Source organism: Dryobates pubescens, chromosome 18 (genome assembly GCF_014839835.1).
Source record: "Dryobates pubescens isolate bDryPub1 chromosome 18, bDryPub1.pri, whole genome shotgun sequence".
In the NCBI taxonomy this organism is placed as follows: domain Eukaryota; kingdom Metazoa; phylum Chordata; class Aves; order Piciformes; family Picidae; genus Dryobates; species Dryobates pubescens.
The window spans coordinates 13315991-13332907 of NC_071629.1; the positions used below are offsets into that span (position 1 = coordinate 13315991).

A 16917-nucleotide genomic window follows, 5' to 3' on the forward strand; every position below is an offset into this window, starting at 1 on the left:
AATTAATAGTTAAATGCCTCCAAATTGTGAAAGCTTTAACCCTTTGGTCCCTAAAACCCCAGTTCCCATTGGTGCTAACTTGCCTTTCATTGCAAGATAACAAACCTTCGCTTCTCTTCTGTGTCCTCACCTTCAGCGTGGGTTCTCTGCATAGCTCCCGTCGTGGTCAATTATCTGGCAGGAGAGGCCCCCAGCAGCAGAGACTCTTGCTTAATTGTTGTTGTGGGATCCTTGTGCAATGTGCAGTCACTGGGGCTCATTTACAATTCTGACACATCCAGTGTGCCCTGCATCAGGAGCCCTGTGAACTGGACAAAAGTCAGAAAGTGGCAGTGCTGTTCCTGGCCAAGAGCTCATTAAGGTAGACATCTCCTGCTAGTGAACATCACACAGATGACACAGACAGCTCACTACAAATGAGGAATGTTCTTTTGTTCTGCCTTACTAGGGCTTTCTGATAAAAAGAATTTGAAGCTACTCAAAGGACCAGCTGTGATATGAAGAGAACAGGTTTAAAATAGCTCTCAGGGGCAGTAAATGCTTAATGATCAGATCTTTCATTGCTCTTGGAACATTTGAGGAAACTCAGCCAGCTAAAATTTTTGTTGATTACTTTAACAGAGGCCCTTTGTTCATATTATCATGCAGAATAATTAAGCCAATGCAAGCAAGTCTGCTTAGCTATATACATAATTAAAATGTTAGGCTGTGATTAAACAGACTGTGTTGGCACAGGGAGCACCTATTCACTCCACAGAAGAGTTCCCTTGCTGCCTTAAGCTAGTTTTCACCCTCTTTTATTTGTTATTATTTTGGAAAAAGGAGTTTTACACAAGATAGGTAGTAGAAGATTATATGCTTCCAGTGAGGAATTAATGAGATTTTGCAATGGAGAAAACGATATGAGTATATCCAACACAGTTAGATTATAGGGCAAAATTTAAGATGCAAAAAAAAGAGCAAATCAATCTTTTTTTTATCTTATTTAAAAGCTCATTTTAAAGGGGTTATGTCAAATTTGCTCATTTCCTCCCTGATTTTGGCATCTCCCATGCCGTAGCCAAACCTTCAAATGGAAAAGTTTATGATTATGTGGCACCTGAAGCTTTGTGAGAAAGGAAACCCCTTTGATCTGTGAAATATTTTAATTAAATGCACTTTCAACTTGCGGGACTACCTGGTTTAAGTCAAAAGCTTATTGTCAAACATTCTGAGGTCTATCAAGTATAATGACCAGCTTTCTTTTGGGATCCTCTCTTAGCTGGCAATTAGTGATAGTAGCAGTTATGCTGTTGGTAGGGGTTGACTGGCTTTTCACAAGAATTTGCAGAAATAGGCCAGGATCTTTTCTGATTTCCAGGGCAGCAGAGCGGGAATTTTACAGTTTCCCTCAGCTAAAGCACCGAGAGTTCTTAGGAAGCATATTTTGGCTCTCCTTCTTTTTTCATCACAGAATCTTGCAAGGGTTTTTCTCAGAGAAGAATAGGTACAACAAGAAAGTGTTCTTAGCTCTAGGACTGGAAGGATGCTGGTAGAGAAGAGACACCTGGGAGAAATGAGGTTATTTTGATACAAGGGAGAAGTCTATTTTTTTTTACTATTATTTTGTTAATATATGTTAGGTAACATTATAGACTCTTAGCAGTGGCTTTGAGATACGTTAGCTGATGGAGGCAGGAGAGGTCCTGGGGTTTCCCTTGACTACCTTTCATGTTTTAGACCAGAGCAATCTTTATTATACACATCTTTGGATGCATAGCCAGAGATGGAAATACAAGCTAGTCTGCTGAGTTCATCCCATTGCCCTGAAGTAGAGCTCAGTGACCACTATTCTACATTTCTCTTCTCTACTCTAGTCTCTACTAATCGTCAAGATGAGCAGTCCCCTGGAAACCTCTGTTTGGAAATCTGTTAAGATTTCACAGGTTGTTCAGCAGGAGGAGGAATTAATAGTTTGCAAAGGCTCTGAAAACTGCAATTTCTAAAGAATATGTGAAGGCAAGAAAAATCTTTCTCCATGCATTTATAACAGACAATGTCATATTTTTCCTATTTTTTGCCTGTGCCTTCTGTCCAGATTGAAGTGTTTATTCATTGATTGGATCAGGTGTCCTTCTAATGTGCAAACAGGCAGATTTACACAGAATTTGACCTGATAGTTTCCTGTGAAATCCTACCAGATGAGTCTTTTGAGTTTCATGAGTTCAGAGTTCATCGTGACTATTATGAAGGTTTATAGGGGAACAGTGGCAAGTGGTGAGTTTCTGGTATGCCTGAGCTGAGTAATCCAAAATCTGGACAAACCCTTTGCCTGTTAATGAATTTTTGGCTTCAAGAATCTTTCAGCATATTGATTTTGATTGAGCTTCATTCTAGAGGTACTGTTCTAGCAAATGTTCCTTTCAGTATTTTAGTCGTAGGCAAAAAGATACAGTGTCTCTTAAGAAAGATACTACTTGATGGAGAGGAAGAAGATCTCCAGCTTTCAACATCTGATATTCAAATGCACTTTTGCAGTTGTCAAAAGTTTCTCTGCTCCTCTATTTCTCTCAGGTTTGCTTAACTTCTTGCTTGAAAAGTAAATTAGTGACTACATTTTCTTAGGCACTCTATGCATTAACATGAGCTATGGTCATCATGAGCATGATAGTTATGATAGCTCTGTTTTACTAAATGTGATCTCATCGTGGACATCATTTGGATGGGGTAAATAATTCCCAGCACATGCTGACTATAAAGAAATTGGGAGCTTGTTATAAGCTGATGTCATGGGAAGAGCCCAGTCTCTTCAGCAGGGACTCATCAGTGCACAGACTCAAAAAACTGTCTAACTTTGAATTAAGAAGAAAAATCAGGGAGGGAAGGGCTGTTGTAAGCTCTTAAGTCCCTGTAGGCGTTAGCCATTATTATCAATGGAATCTTTTGGTTACTTATGGTTGCAAAAGAAAAGAGGCTTGAGGCTGAATGTTCTTTGAATTCATCAAAAAATCTGCAGTTTTCCAATCTGTAATTTATTTACTAAGTCTTTCAAACAAAATAGCAGCAGGGGGGTTATTTCCAGAAAAATAGCATGTTTGCTGAAGCTCAAAATAACTTTTTTTGATGCAGACTTGGTTATAGCAATTTACATAGTGTGAAGTGAGTGATGAGGGCTACTGGTAGGAGTTGGTTGCAACTGGTTTGCAGTAATATAAATGACAAAGTTACACTTAATGGATAATCAGTTCTGATTCTGAAAATCCTCTGGTGGTTTTTAATGCTGTCATTGGACTCTCTGGCTATATATAAACCCAAAAAACATCGTGAGACTTAGCTTAGGTGAATATATATTATGACATTCAGAGCGAGGAAGTATTTTCTAGTAGCACATAATTGAGAACATGATCTCAGGTACCAAGACACAGCTTTCTGGAACATATAATCACTTGGAGCTGTACAGGTGTCTCTAAGAATACTCTTTTTATTTTAACTTTTTTTTTTTTTTTTAAATCTAAATAGCTGTGTTTACAATTTAATCTGCATTTTTCTGGAAAGAACTTTGTGAGGACTAGTTACTTGGTGATTATTGTCCATTTATGAGATAGTTATGCATCTGCAACATACTTCTATGTAAAATCTTTTCATTTCACTAGTGAAATGACTGGCCCAAGAGCTCACTTTTCCTGTTTGATGTTTCTCCAGAATGAGAAATGCTGAGTACCTGAGTACCACCCTGAGTACTGTACTAAAAGTTTCTGTAGGAGCTAGTTCATTCTTGATTGAACTTCAGCTACCTCAAGGTGCATATTTAACAGTGTACAACCTGGCCATGCTGCATGGCACTTTATACAGGAAATGACAACAAGTATCACATTAATTTTAAGCTAGATTTTTAATGGGAAAGTATGAGTCTTCCCATTTAGAGATATGGAACAAAAGTACCCCAGTACATAAACCTTAGACGCCACTTGACTCTATTTATGCCTCTAAAATTAGGACTCTAATTCATTGTCCCATCCTAGCTGTTGGCAGGGGAAACAATTGGTCTGGGACAGAACAGACAAGAGGAGTAGTGCTGACTGAGGGACAGTAAATGGCTGGCAATCTGTCTGTGAAAAGTATAAAATGTGCCCTTGGTTCACACTGAATACTAGAGGACACTAAAATGTATCTAATTCCAGTACAGCACATACTAGTATGAGTTCTTCAGGGAGTACTTCTTAAAGGGATTAGGAGTTTTACTTCAGTGGGAACAGAATGAAGTTCTAGTTTATTGTGGCCTTGACACACCTTATTTTGTGGTGGTGTGATCCTGACATAATAAATAAATAAACAAATAAACCAGAGAGGAACAGAAGTAGATCTATAGGAGATAGAATTGATTTTGGTGGAGACAACAACTCACTATGCGTGCTGTTTGAGAAGCAGTTAGCTACACTTAAAGCTTAGTGTGATGTACTCTCTCCTGAGCTCAGGTCACATGAGAGCAGATTGGGAGTTTTCACTTTGGGTAGTATGGAAATCAGGCTCACTGCCCTCTCTGAACATGCTGAACTGTCATCCAGTGTGTCTACATTAAAACTGTTTTGCTGGGTTAAAACCAATTATTTGTTTTTGCTTTGGATGCTTTGCATTCTTGCTCACAGTTGGGTTGGTGTTATGTGAGAAGGGCAGGGTTGTGGGTTCAGGCTCATATAGTCATGTAGCTGCAGACATACTTTACCCAAGAAGTAAACCAGTCCAAAACCTCAGATCAGAAGATGAAGATATTTTTCAAACCCCAAACAAAGGTAATAAATAGAAATAAGGATTAACTGTGTTAATTTTCACCCCTCCTACAGTAAATCTCCAAAATCTTGGCTTTTATTGTAACGGATAACACAATAGGCACCAGAGCACACCAATATTACGCAAGTACTTCATGTGCTATCAATTAATTTGGAAGTATTCATCATCTGAATTGTGAAATGGTTTGACCTTTTTTTTAATGGAGAGTGTGTGAAGATGAGAGTGTTAGACTAACATGCTCTTTCTCTCATACTTGAGTAGGTATTTTTGTAAGTAATTTCAGAGGAACATAGCAGTGAATTGGTGCTTCTTGATGCCCAGCCCCTCTTGACTGACGGAGTTAAGTGGAGTCAGAGATGTTCTCTTACATCAGAGGGGAATAGAAATGAAGCAAGAAATAAGATTTAGCATGCTGCTAAAAAGTGTTTGGATGTTACCAAATCAAGAGAATACATTCAACTGGGATGCAACTGTGCAACCCTGACTGTAACTACTAGGAAGGCTGATGTCCCTAGATGGTTAAGCGTGGAGAAGGAGGCTGGTACAGGAAGGGATCAGGGCAGAGCAGGTATGCATGTCCTCATGGAAAGAATTCTTGTAACAGATGCCTTGCTAGAAGGTAGCCAAGATGAATATGCAGGCTGTGATGAAATAACAGAAATTAAATTCATGGAGACTTTCCAGAGACATCTTAAATTTCTGATTTGGTGTACTTACTGGTTCAGTGATTCAGTGGTGTGGAACCACTTCCAAAAATCATCTTTCCCAAGGCTGCTACTCTCCATTTTAGCTACACTGCTAGCCATGTGACAGTTCATGTTTTATACTTTTTTCCTTATGTTTCTTAAGGCAATCTCTTTTTAGTCATTGGCACAGATTGATTCCATCAACGTTTTCCCAATTATTTTGTTCTTCCAGAATATGCATTTCCTAGAAAGCAGTATGTCCTGTACTATTCTCACAGTTGTCAATGCTTGATTTTTAATTTACTTGGTTTCCATTATATAATCATGCTGAGTGAAAGCTAAATTAAACTGGGTATTTCCCAAAGGTCACACATACCTCTCAGCAAAAAATCTCTATATTGTAGGTCCTACGCTGTCTCCCCAGCATATGACTGTTACCCAGCTTTCGAGTCCTGAAAGCAAAGTCATGGCTCTTGAGATGAAACAATTTAAATGAGCTCCTAGTTTCAGCGTCCTGCTGATCCTTTGAAACTGTGTTACCCAGGTTGTGGTAATTTCTTCAGCTTTTTCAGTTTAGCTTAAATGAGTGCTAGTGTAAGTGGGTTTGCAAAATTATGCAGAAGTTATTCCTGAGAAAAGACCTAAAAGAATGAACTGCTTCAACTCTAGGGATGCAAGCTTCACATGTCTGATTTTCAGATATGATGAGCAGTCAGAGCTCTGCCCTGGTCTGAAATGGACTTAAATGGGAGCAGCATCACCATCCCTATGGATTAAACACTGCAGCATCTTGCAACAGTTAAATAATTGAAGCAAACTTATTTGTGGCGGTCCACACAATCCTATGACTTCACTGGGACACCCATGAGTGCACTTCACTGAGCTTCTCAGGCTCAGTTATAAGTGATGATGGTTAAGTCAGAACTGCATATAACCTATGAATATCTCTTAGTTTTTTTTTATAAACTGGCATCTTAGGTGCAATGCTGAAGCCCTTGTGGTTCAAGATCACACCTGAAAGGATGTAGGTTGAGTGCTGAAGCCTTACTTTGCACCCTGCTAAGCAGTTTTGACCGTGACTCTCTCATAATTCACTGCCTGATTCCACAGCAGACAGCCATGCACTGCACCCAGCTGGGTGTAGGGGGGCAGGCCCTCGTTGAGCTAGCAGGAGCAGGACTGCAAACATCTTGACCAAACAGGATCATACACAAAACATCTTGTTTTATTATCAATGTCAGAGTTTATTAATTTATCAAACCAAGTCAAAGTGATACAAGTACATAAATAAGTACCGTAACAGATGTACATCCCATGAAGAGAATGAAAAACATGACACTGTGAATCTTGTTGCCTTAAGTGACCAGAAACTACGTTTTACTAAATGATGCTTATGACTCTTTTTTTTCTTTTCTTAAAAAGTGTTTTTTATAAAATAAATACACAATCTGGATTCCACCTGTCCTGTTACAAATACAAAAAGCAGATTGCCTTCTTCTTCTTAAAAAAAAAAATTACAAACACTGTACACTTTCCACTTAGTCTTCTTCCACCAGCTACTGCTACAAACTGCTGATGCCCATGAGGTGAGAAATCAACTGCTGGTCTTCTCAACAGTTCACTCCAGTTCCTCAGAACCTCTTCCTTACAACGTCTTCACCAAAGGAATAAGGTTAATCCGTGACTTATTAGAACATTTATAATAAAATTTTGCACTTCTGCAGCAGTCTCAGGACCTCAGTTAGGATACACTGCACCCTATCAAACACCAGGACAGGATTAATGGAGGCAGAGGCTACAGTCTGTGGTACAGTGGTGGAACAGTTCACTTGGCTCACAGTGAGTCAGGACTTTTAAGGGCTAGGTGCTAGTTAAGCCTGTGCACCACAGCTGATATCAGGGCTACAGGTGCCTGTGCTGAGGTGCTGGCAATGGGGCTGCAGGACCCTCTGAGGAGATCTGCAGAATGCTGCTGGGCAGCAAGGGGTGAGGGGAAAAATGTGAGGAAGAGCCCCAGACACCGAGAGCCAGGCAGGAGAAGGGAAAAGGCTCCAGGCCCTGAGCTGAGATTCCTGTGTGGACCATGTAGGGACCCGTGGGATTTTCCCTCCTTGCAGGGGAGGCTTGGAAAGAGACCCTCATGGTTCTTACTGATATCAAGTAAGACTATTTAATTCTTTCAAATCCATGCAGTTGCAGGAGCAGCTCCATTTTTAGTGTGTTTTCCTGTTATGCAGTGGATTGTGTGGAGTGCTTGGTAGGGAGGGAATTATTCCTAAGTATCTGCTCTCTGTGCAGGCTAGTGACAGTGGGGTGGTTATATACAAGCAAGATTGCTAAAGACCTGAGATCAACCTGAAGCATTCTGCTTCAGCCTTCCTTCCACCTCTGTCTTCCTGACCTGCTCCTCTGCATGGAGAGCCCTGCATTACTTCCTTTTGAAGCTACAGGCAGCACAGGCAGGGCCTGGGCAGCATGAATAAGCCTGGCCCTGAAGCCTGCACTGCACAGGGAAGCTGCCAGGGTTTGCTGCTCAAGACAAGGATCCCCTCAGGATGGTGAAACTCTGCCTGACACGGGCATTTGGCGTTCAGCACTGAGCTCTGCCACACCTCATGCCTTCAGAAAGGGGTACACCCTGCAGTGTTGTCCCTGGCAGAATGACAAGCCTCAAAATCCTTGCTGTCACTGTTAATTTCACTCCCTGTGAAGACCCAGCCCCTGGCTCAAACCATTTTCATAAAGGTTTGTTTCCTAGCGTGTGTTTGAACAGCAGTAGAGTAGAAAATGGGAGCAAAAGCAGGCAGAGTCCCTTGCTTCTTGGGATTTAATCTAACATTGCAGCTGTGAGGCAGTGCGGTATTTTTGGTGACACTTCAGAGAAAAGGTTTTTCAACTTTCTGCAGATGAAAGCCACCTTTCTTAAACACTCTGTAGACATGCAACAGCAAAGTTAACAGAATTTCTCAGGGTTGATTTTCACAAAGACAACTGTTTTCACAGAGCTGCTGTGCTCTCAAGGCTTGCTGTAGCTGTTTGGTGTTGGTCATGGGAGGGAGATGTCCCTGAAGCATGAGAATTCAGAGGTCACCCTCAGAAAAATGCACAAGGCAAGGTTTGTTACAAATCCCAACATATAAATTAAGTGCTGTCACAACTCTTAAGGAGTTATTAATCGGGAGGCTTAAGCCTCTAAGTGTTTTGAAAGTCCTGCAAGTACTTTACCACCTTCTGCCACGCCACTTTAGAAGGCTGTTTATCAGCTAAGACCATGTGTTAATAGGGCCCAGAAGAATAAAGTTATTAAGGCTGTGATAGGGAGCTAACACTTCACATTTTGTAGAAGAGTGGGTGGAGGAAACAGTGAAAACCACTCATAAACGAACATTTGCTCAAATTGCTACAAAAATATACTGACTGCCACTAACACCTGCTGCTCAGTTTATGGACTCAGTTTGCTGTACTACAAAACATCATCCCAAAGGCAGGCTGCTTAGGAATTTGTTAGGTCAAACCTGTTTTTTTATGTCTCCAACTCAAGTAGTATATCACTTGTATTCTTCCTCCACTACCAAAAAAAATGTGCAAGTCATTTCAACACCAGAAATGATACAAATTCAGCACAGGAAGTATTGATCTCCATAGCTCCTGCACATTAGGTGTCCTTCTTTTCATTAGTTTAAATAACTTGCCAAATAATAATAACAAAAATGTTCTGTTCTCTCTTTTTAACTTGTAAAGCAATGCAACTCTGTGAAAGTTCAGTCTTTCTTTCTCCTTCCCCCACCAGTAATACAGAGCCTCCTAGTCTTTTGGAGGAGATACTTTAATGGTTGACACAGACCACTACATATAAAGCAGCAAATTTGCTGTGCATGATGTGAATAATTACTGCATTATAGTTTTGGGTTTTAGGGCAACTGCTGACTTAAGCAAAATAAGCCTGCAGTCCAGCTGCAGATCCAAGTTTTCATAAGTTTTCTTGTGTTTCTCCCTCCAGTGCTGCCTCCCTTAACAGTGACCCTTTTCAGACTTTTCGAGGTACAAAACCTTTACCAAATCCTCAAGCTCAGTCCTGCACACTCTGCTTTCACACATTTGGCTGATCTGAGCTTCTCCCTCGCTAAATATTTTCCACTGGCCTGAAAACAAAAACACAAAGGAGACAGATACTTAGAAAAGGGCACTCTGCAGACCAAATGATTCACAATGGTCAAAGAGAGAATGTCCAGTCCTCCCATGGAAAATATTCTGAGTATCTTACAATCATGTAACATATTCCATGCAAAATGACTTTGTTAAAAATAATAAACAAAGACCAGAATATTATTCCTTTCTTTAATAAAGTAGTACTGTAAGTTGGCCTTATTTATCCAGCCATTTGTGATGCTGGATACTCTGCTTTATGACAGTGTGATAAATTTTACTCTGATAGTAAACCAAAGTATTTAAAAGTTGGCAAGCAACAAGTGTAAATGTTTCAGGCACTGTGAACTCTGCCTGGGTGTGCATAATACAAACTCTTTTTGCTGGATATTAATATTTCAATACATTTTTGATAATGTTAGTAGAAATAAATGCCTGCTGTCCTGGTAACTAGAATACTGTATTACAGAGAACAATGATAAGCTTATGCAAGGTTGACAGCAAAAACTTAGAAAACTTTATATATAATAAAGGTGTCTGCTTCACACTAAGGCTGTATTATCAAGAATATATTATTCCCAGGAAAAAGAATTCCTTGACCTAATTAGATACCTTAGAAAAAATGACATCTTGTAATGCCAAAGAACTGGGAACTAAAAATGTCTATAGCTCAGTTCAGCTATCAAATTAGGTGTCATGTCCCAAGCTGCATAAAATACAAAAAAACCCCCAAACAACCAGAAATTGAATCCAGAGTGAGAAAATAATCAGATGTCCTTTCAAAACATGTATTTTAATACTGAAGATATTGCTAAGAACACAGGAAAGGCTTCTTTCAAATTTTAACACGTATGTATGTAGGATTATTTTCCCTTCTAAATGGCGAAAAAATTTGGGGTAACTTGATAGGTTACTTAAACCTGAACTGTGCTGCTGTGCTAACATCAATCATAACTCAGACATGGTAGCATGAGCAGAAAACAGCCAATCATGTATTTAAATAAAATACAGGAGACTAAGACAGCACAGACATGAACTATGTATGTATTTTAAATTGCTGTATTTTGATATTGGAGACATACTGAAGGAAAAGTGAGTGCATCTGTTTGATTGTGTTGGGTAAAATAGTATGTTTTTCAAGGCTATGATTGTATGGAGAACAGAAACCTGAAGAGGTCAGAATTTTACTTACTGGGGGTTGTCCTTGTTATCTGCTTGAAGTAAGGAAGTTCTTCAAATTCTCTCTTGGACATTTTTTCAACATAGTAGTGATGCAGAATCCCTTCAGCAAAGAAATGAGAAGTGCATGTTACTGGAAATGTACCTGTTGTTTTCAGCCTGGGTTGTTTCCTGCCTTTATGTACAACTACTGCCATGTTCAGTCACCTTGTGAAATCATTCTTACTGATTGCATGGATTTTCAGCCTATTCTTTTTCATTGCTTGCTGTCCCCCTGTTGCCACCACCATTCCCCCACCCCATTTGCCAGCCATTCCCCCTGGAAATATTTCTGTGGATTTACAACTGCAGAGAATTTGTGAGGAGTGTAAGAATTAGTCAATTCTTTCCAGCACAGCTAAACCCTTCCTTAGTATGAGTAAATCTAAGATTACAACAGAAGCCAAAATCCCAGTGTCTTGGAGGAAAACCCAATGCCTGTCGTGAGCTAGTAGGCAACATCACGGTCATATCATCACAAGGCTTTGTGGCTTCTTGAACAGAGATGGTAGTTACTGTCTAATCCTCTCTGACTCCTCTACTTATGCTTTGGGCTTGGCTTTGTGCTTTATAGTGCATCCTAGTCTCTTCTCCCAGGCAACCAGTACCAGAACAAGAGGACACAGTCTCAGGCTGCGTCAGGGGAGGTTTAGGCTGGAGGTTAGGAGGAAGTTTTACACAGAGAGAGTGATTGCCCACTGGAATGGGCTGCCTGAGGAGGTGGTGGGGTCGCCGTCGCTGGGGGTGTTCAGGGCGAGGCTTGACAGGATGCTTGGTTGTATGGTTTAGTTGATTGGGTAGTGTTGGATGATAGGTTGGACACGATGATCTCGAAGGTCTCTTCCAACCTGGTTAATTCTATTCTATTCTATTCTATTCTATTCTATTCTATTCTATTCTATTCTATTCTATTCTATTCTATTCTATTCTATTCTAGAAATGTATTGTTTCCATGTAAAGGGCTGCACTATCTGAGGGTTTCCTGTGAGATTTACATGCTTTTTGCTTAAAGTAGATTAAGTAGGGAGGCTGGAGGTAATGTTTATTATACTAAAAGTTCAGAATTTTACAAGTGCTGGGGCTTGTGAATGCTCTCCTATTTTTACCAGTTAGTCTAGTAAAAGATGTTGTTTCCACCCTTAACAAGTTTTTTTCCCATATTCTAGACCATGATGAGAGTAATATCACTAAGGCCGACTGATTTCAATGGAAAGCTTTAGTCCATCATAAAAAAGAACCTCTAGGTACTTGATTCAAACCCTGATACCCATTTCTCTGCAGTAAATTACACAGGGTAGTACCAACAACTTGTTGGTTGTTGTGCTTTTGCTCACCATGAGAGGTAAGAGTTTGCAGAATTAGAGCTTTGTGTTATTGATGGGTTTTGTACATCAAAACTTGAGTATGCTGGAAGTGGCTGTAACAGTCATATGCTACAGAGCCAGACGAACAGCGATCTCAGGGTGCTTGGGTTTACAAATTGGCCTGGGATTTCAATGGAAAATGATACACTGTTCAAAGGAAAAACAGGCCCAACTCACCTTTTCTAATTGTCCACACATGTATTTCTATTTGAGGTGGCTTTTCAGTCTCTACTGCAAATTTTCTGATGGTTTCTCCTTCCTTTGTGAAAATGGATTCATAGACAGGAAATGTCTCTTTCCCACAGAAGTAATCCTTGTTGTCAAAGGTTTGACTTGGCACTTCTTCTATTTAAAAAAAGACCAAAACACATACTAGAGCTGTAATCAAGTCCTCTAGAACTTATTTGGCACCAATAGCCACACACGTTTAGTTTAAAAGCAGAAGTTTTATTTGTATGGCCACACAGATCTGTCCCCAGTTAAGCTCCAGATTGTTCTACTCTGCTGGGTTATGATGGTCTGTCCATGGTGGCAAGGCATTATACATATTTATAATCCACTTTCATAAGGAAATAAGCTGTGTAAAACCACCTGGTCTCCAAGACTCCCACCCACCATTTTTAACTTGTTGTCCACTTTTCAAGCATATTTGAAATAACAGTAGAAGTCTCAGAGTTAATTAACTGAATGAAAATCGGTGGTTGGGCAGTGAAGAGACCCAAGTTAATGCTTGCTGGGGAGAAGGGCACGTAGAACCTGCAAGGTTTGCATTTTGCTCAGCAGCAGCCAGCTGGCCAGGGCAACCCTGGGCGAGCCACAATGCACACTCTCTATTGTCCACCTGGAAAGGTTGTAGAAATTTCAATTATTCTGTTGGTAAATGGAAGTTGGACAACAATGTGAGAGAGATGATGCCACTCAGAAACTCTGACTGCTGTTTGTGGAAAAGCCTAAGAATTAATACATCTCCACAGGCCAAGACAAACTGCAGGAGGAGCTTCACCTTTCTTTAAAATGGCACCTAGAACCCCAAAGAAAAGAGACAGTAACTTTCTTTTTGCTATTCAGTTTTCTGTTGAAGCCTGTTAGCCAGGTTTTTCTGACTATTCTTGTCTCAACTGAGCCAAATAAGAGCTGTGGATCTCTTATTCACAAGTATCCGAAAGGATCTAGATGCATACCCATTGCCTGCTTACTGCCACTGCATGGAGCTTATTCCCAGTAAGTGTGCATCTGATGAAGGACTTCTAAATACAAATGAACAACTCATTTCCTCGGAGTATTTTTGCCCAATGCACCTCCAAACAAACATAGAAATGGGCCATACAGATTGGAAAAGAAGTTTAAAGGCATGAGAGGCAACTGGACACCCTTTAGCCTTTAGATCATATGCAATATAGCTGATCATTTGGCAGATTCACATTAGCAGAAGCTTCACTAGCCATAGGCACTGATTTTAGGGAGTAATGCCTGTGTAAGTTTAATCATTAGTGTAGCACACAGACAATGCTAAATTTGTGGTAAGTTAGTATTTATTTTAAGGATTAAGCTAACTAACTCACACCAATCAATTTATAATTAGGGCTTTTGAATCCTTCTGATAAATTTTAGAAAGAAGAAATTATATTAATGCAAAATTCACAAGCTAGAAAATTATTTGAAGGTTCTGTGGGCACTTCAGTCAGGGAAGGATGGGAAAATCTTTTGACAGTAATGAACTTCATGTGTATGTTTCTGTAATAATTCTCTTTGGAAATGAGTGTCAGGAAGTCATGCTAACAGGAGAAAGAAAGGCTGGGCAGAACACATGCCCACAACAGCAAGCCCCCCAGCTGCGAAGGAGTAGTGAATAGCTCTGCCAGTCTCACACAGAGACTCCTGCACACACATTGGCACAGCAGGCACAGCTATTGCTGGTTTCATCAGGTCTTCCTGTGACCAGATGGCTTGAACCAAGCCCCTTAACATGCACAGCAAAAAGGTGGTCTGTGATCAACTTTATTTTACCTGGGCAGACTTTACAGCATTTTCCTTCTACTTTCTGAGGGTATTTGCAGGGATATTGTTCTGGACAATGAATTTTCTTACATTCTTGTTTGGTGATGTTGCAGGTGCACAACACACACTCTACAATCCCAAAGGCCCGGAGATTAGGATGCCAAGATTCACCATGTGAATACGTTTTGCCATTTGAAACACAAACTACGAAAGAAAAGAACAAGAAGCACAAAGTTCATTTGATTCATGCACATTTGTTTAAAGCAGTGTCTCAGTGTCTCTGGCCCTGCTGGTCTCTGCTTGTTAACTTTAACTTGGAGTTCCACTGCTTAAAATGAGTCTGAGCCTGTGATTACCCTCTTCTGGGCAGTTTTGCTTTGATTCTGACTCCTCTGACTCTGGAGGAGAACAGTGAAGGTGGCCAAGTCAAGTATTTGACTTGCTTCTGCCCAGTGTACACATTTCATTTGTGCATCACTAAGCAGCTTATAGAACTCACTCCTCCTCCTCATCTCAGTCCACACACAGGACACAACCTGTTACACTGTCTCTGGCTTCTAGAATAGAATCTGTAGGTGAGAAGATCATGACATTTGCTGCTGAGTCATCTGCACAGCTTTTCTTGCCACTAGCTGAACATAGCTTTTGCTGGGAGACCCCTGCTAGCAGTGGGGTGGGTTAGTGTCACCTATGGGCTTTTACAGCTTTTGCATGGGAGTTCCTTTTACACAGCACACAGAACAAAGAAAGGGAACATTGCCAAATGAAGTTTAATGTCCTTTGTGGAAATACCTATGTCTATAGGTACATAGAGACATTTGGCTTTGGGAATCACAAGAAAGCATTAACAAGACATGGAAGGGTGCACATGGGGCTGAAATTCCATTCCAACAGCATCTAAACACCTCAGAGTATTTATCTATCACTGCCCTTGAGAGACAGAGAAATATAGCTGCCAGGAGGAGAGTGGAAAAATCCATGTCTGGTGGAAGCCAGTTTGGGTCACACAGCAGTTAATGGGAATTATATCACTTTACACCATGTTTGCATTTGTCCTATAAACCTTACTTCTTTCTTTTAAAATATTTTATAAACACAAAGAAAAATGCAAACTAATCCTAACAAGGCAAAAGAAAGGGCACTGCCTGATTCCTAAAAGCAACTAAAGCAAAGCTGGGCTATGTTGTAAATATTTCCAATTCTTCTAATATGCCATCATTTTTATTAATGCTTTTATTTGTAAAATATGTTCTTCTTTTGCCTGTAACTTTCAAAAGCAATTTAATTTTTATCTGTAATCTGAAATTTACATCTAACTGGTACCAGATGTGACCAACTGGCTTATACTGTACTGAGTTACTGAGATTTATGAGGAGTGGGTTTTGCCATGTATTGTCTTTCATGGGGTTATGCTATCATTTTGTTTATAATTAGCTACTTTTTAACTCTTTCTTAAGACACATTTTTATTTTAGAGGTAGGGACCAGTTTTTCTCAAAAGAAACAAGTAAAGTGTTATCTGTAGACTTAAAAACATGGGAAAAAATATAAATGAGAAAATTGGAAAGTACTCAGCTGCTCAGCAGGCCTCTTACGTGCTTAAACACTGTTATTATCAGTTACATTTATGCTTATATGGATTTATTTTTCCCAACTAGAGTTCTCCAGATCCTTTATGGACATAAATATTTCATGATTTCTCCTTGACAGTGGAAGGGATAACACAAGACATTGTGTAGATACATATTCTCTCTGGTTTAAGGGTTTGTTTAGCACAGAACAGTTAAATAATTACTCTGCGGTAGCAGATGAACCTCCAGTTGAAGCCAAAACATGGCAAATAACTTCTAGTTCCCTGATGCCCTGTTTTTTAGTGCTCTGCATGTTTCAAATGATAAATCTGTATCCATGCAACTGCATGGTGTTTGCATGTCAGGAGAGGTTTGGGGTTTTCTTTAAACTTGTTAAAATTCGTCTCAAGGGGCTTGTGCATTAATTAGTAAAACACTTGTTAACTGCACAAGAACAAAAGAAAATACATGGTCAGCATTCCTGTTTCCATCATGAGGATCTCTCAGACACTCTCCGGGCAGTGAGTGTCTGAAGTTGAGGCAGTTACTATATACTGCATCTAGAAATATGCTGTTCATCTGTATGCCCTTTATTTGCTGAAACAAATCAGTTAGAAATTGCTTTGATGATGTCTTCTTGGGTGAACTGCATGTCAAAGATGTTGCACTGCATGGAGATTCCTGCTCCTAGAGTCAGCATCAAACACTGGCATGATCTGAATGTTTTTTCATGCTTGTTCAGGTGGATAATAAAGATCCTATAGCCAACATTCCTTCTGTTAGTTAATACCTTAAAAGATTAGTTGGCCCTAATACAAGGGCTTTTAACTCTTTGTGGGGAGTTTCAAGGGTATACTGATGGGTATTTGTGGATAGATGCTCTTCTGAAAATGCATTTTTACAGCTATTTCGTTCATGGCTTCTTAGGCCTGTTTCTGCAGCACTCTGCTCACTTTAGTACACCCACTGTGGGAACTAAGTATGTTGCCCTTTTTATTGCACAAAACTTGCTGTCCCACAAACTGAAAGGCTTGCCATACGGGCTCAAAGTTCTGCTGTCCCCATAATGGAGTATGTCCCTTTGGAAGGCACTTCGAAGATTCTTAGAGTGAGATTCATTACCTTGGTTACCTTTGCCTCTTTGCAGGTCAGGCATCCAGTATAAACC

General features: G+C 40.0%; 1 protein-coding gene across 2 annotated transcripts in view; it reads right to left on the reverse strand.

The window, feature by feature from the left end:
* Positions 1-9153: 9153 nt before the first annotated feature.
* CHRDL1 (chordin like 1) overlaps positions 9154-16917 on the reverse strand; it is a 39366-nt gene continuing 31602 nt past the window's right edge. Inside the window, exons 8-11 of one of the 2 annotated variants that reach the window (XM_054169699.1) lie at positions 14189-14383; positions 12359-12523; positions 10792-10881; positions 9154-9595 (exon numbers count right to left, since the gene is read on the reverse strand). In XM_054169699.1, coding sequence (XP_054025674.1) covers positions 9465-9595; positions 10792-10881; positions 12359-12523; positions 14189-14383 — 581 coding nt within the window. In that variant the 3' untranslated portion in view covers positions 9154-9464. Of the gene's footprint in view, positions 9596-10791; positions 10882-12358; positions 12527-14188; positions 14384-16917 lie in introns of both variants that reach the window. The other variant, XM_054169698.1, reaches the window with a different exon arrangement.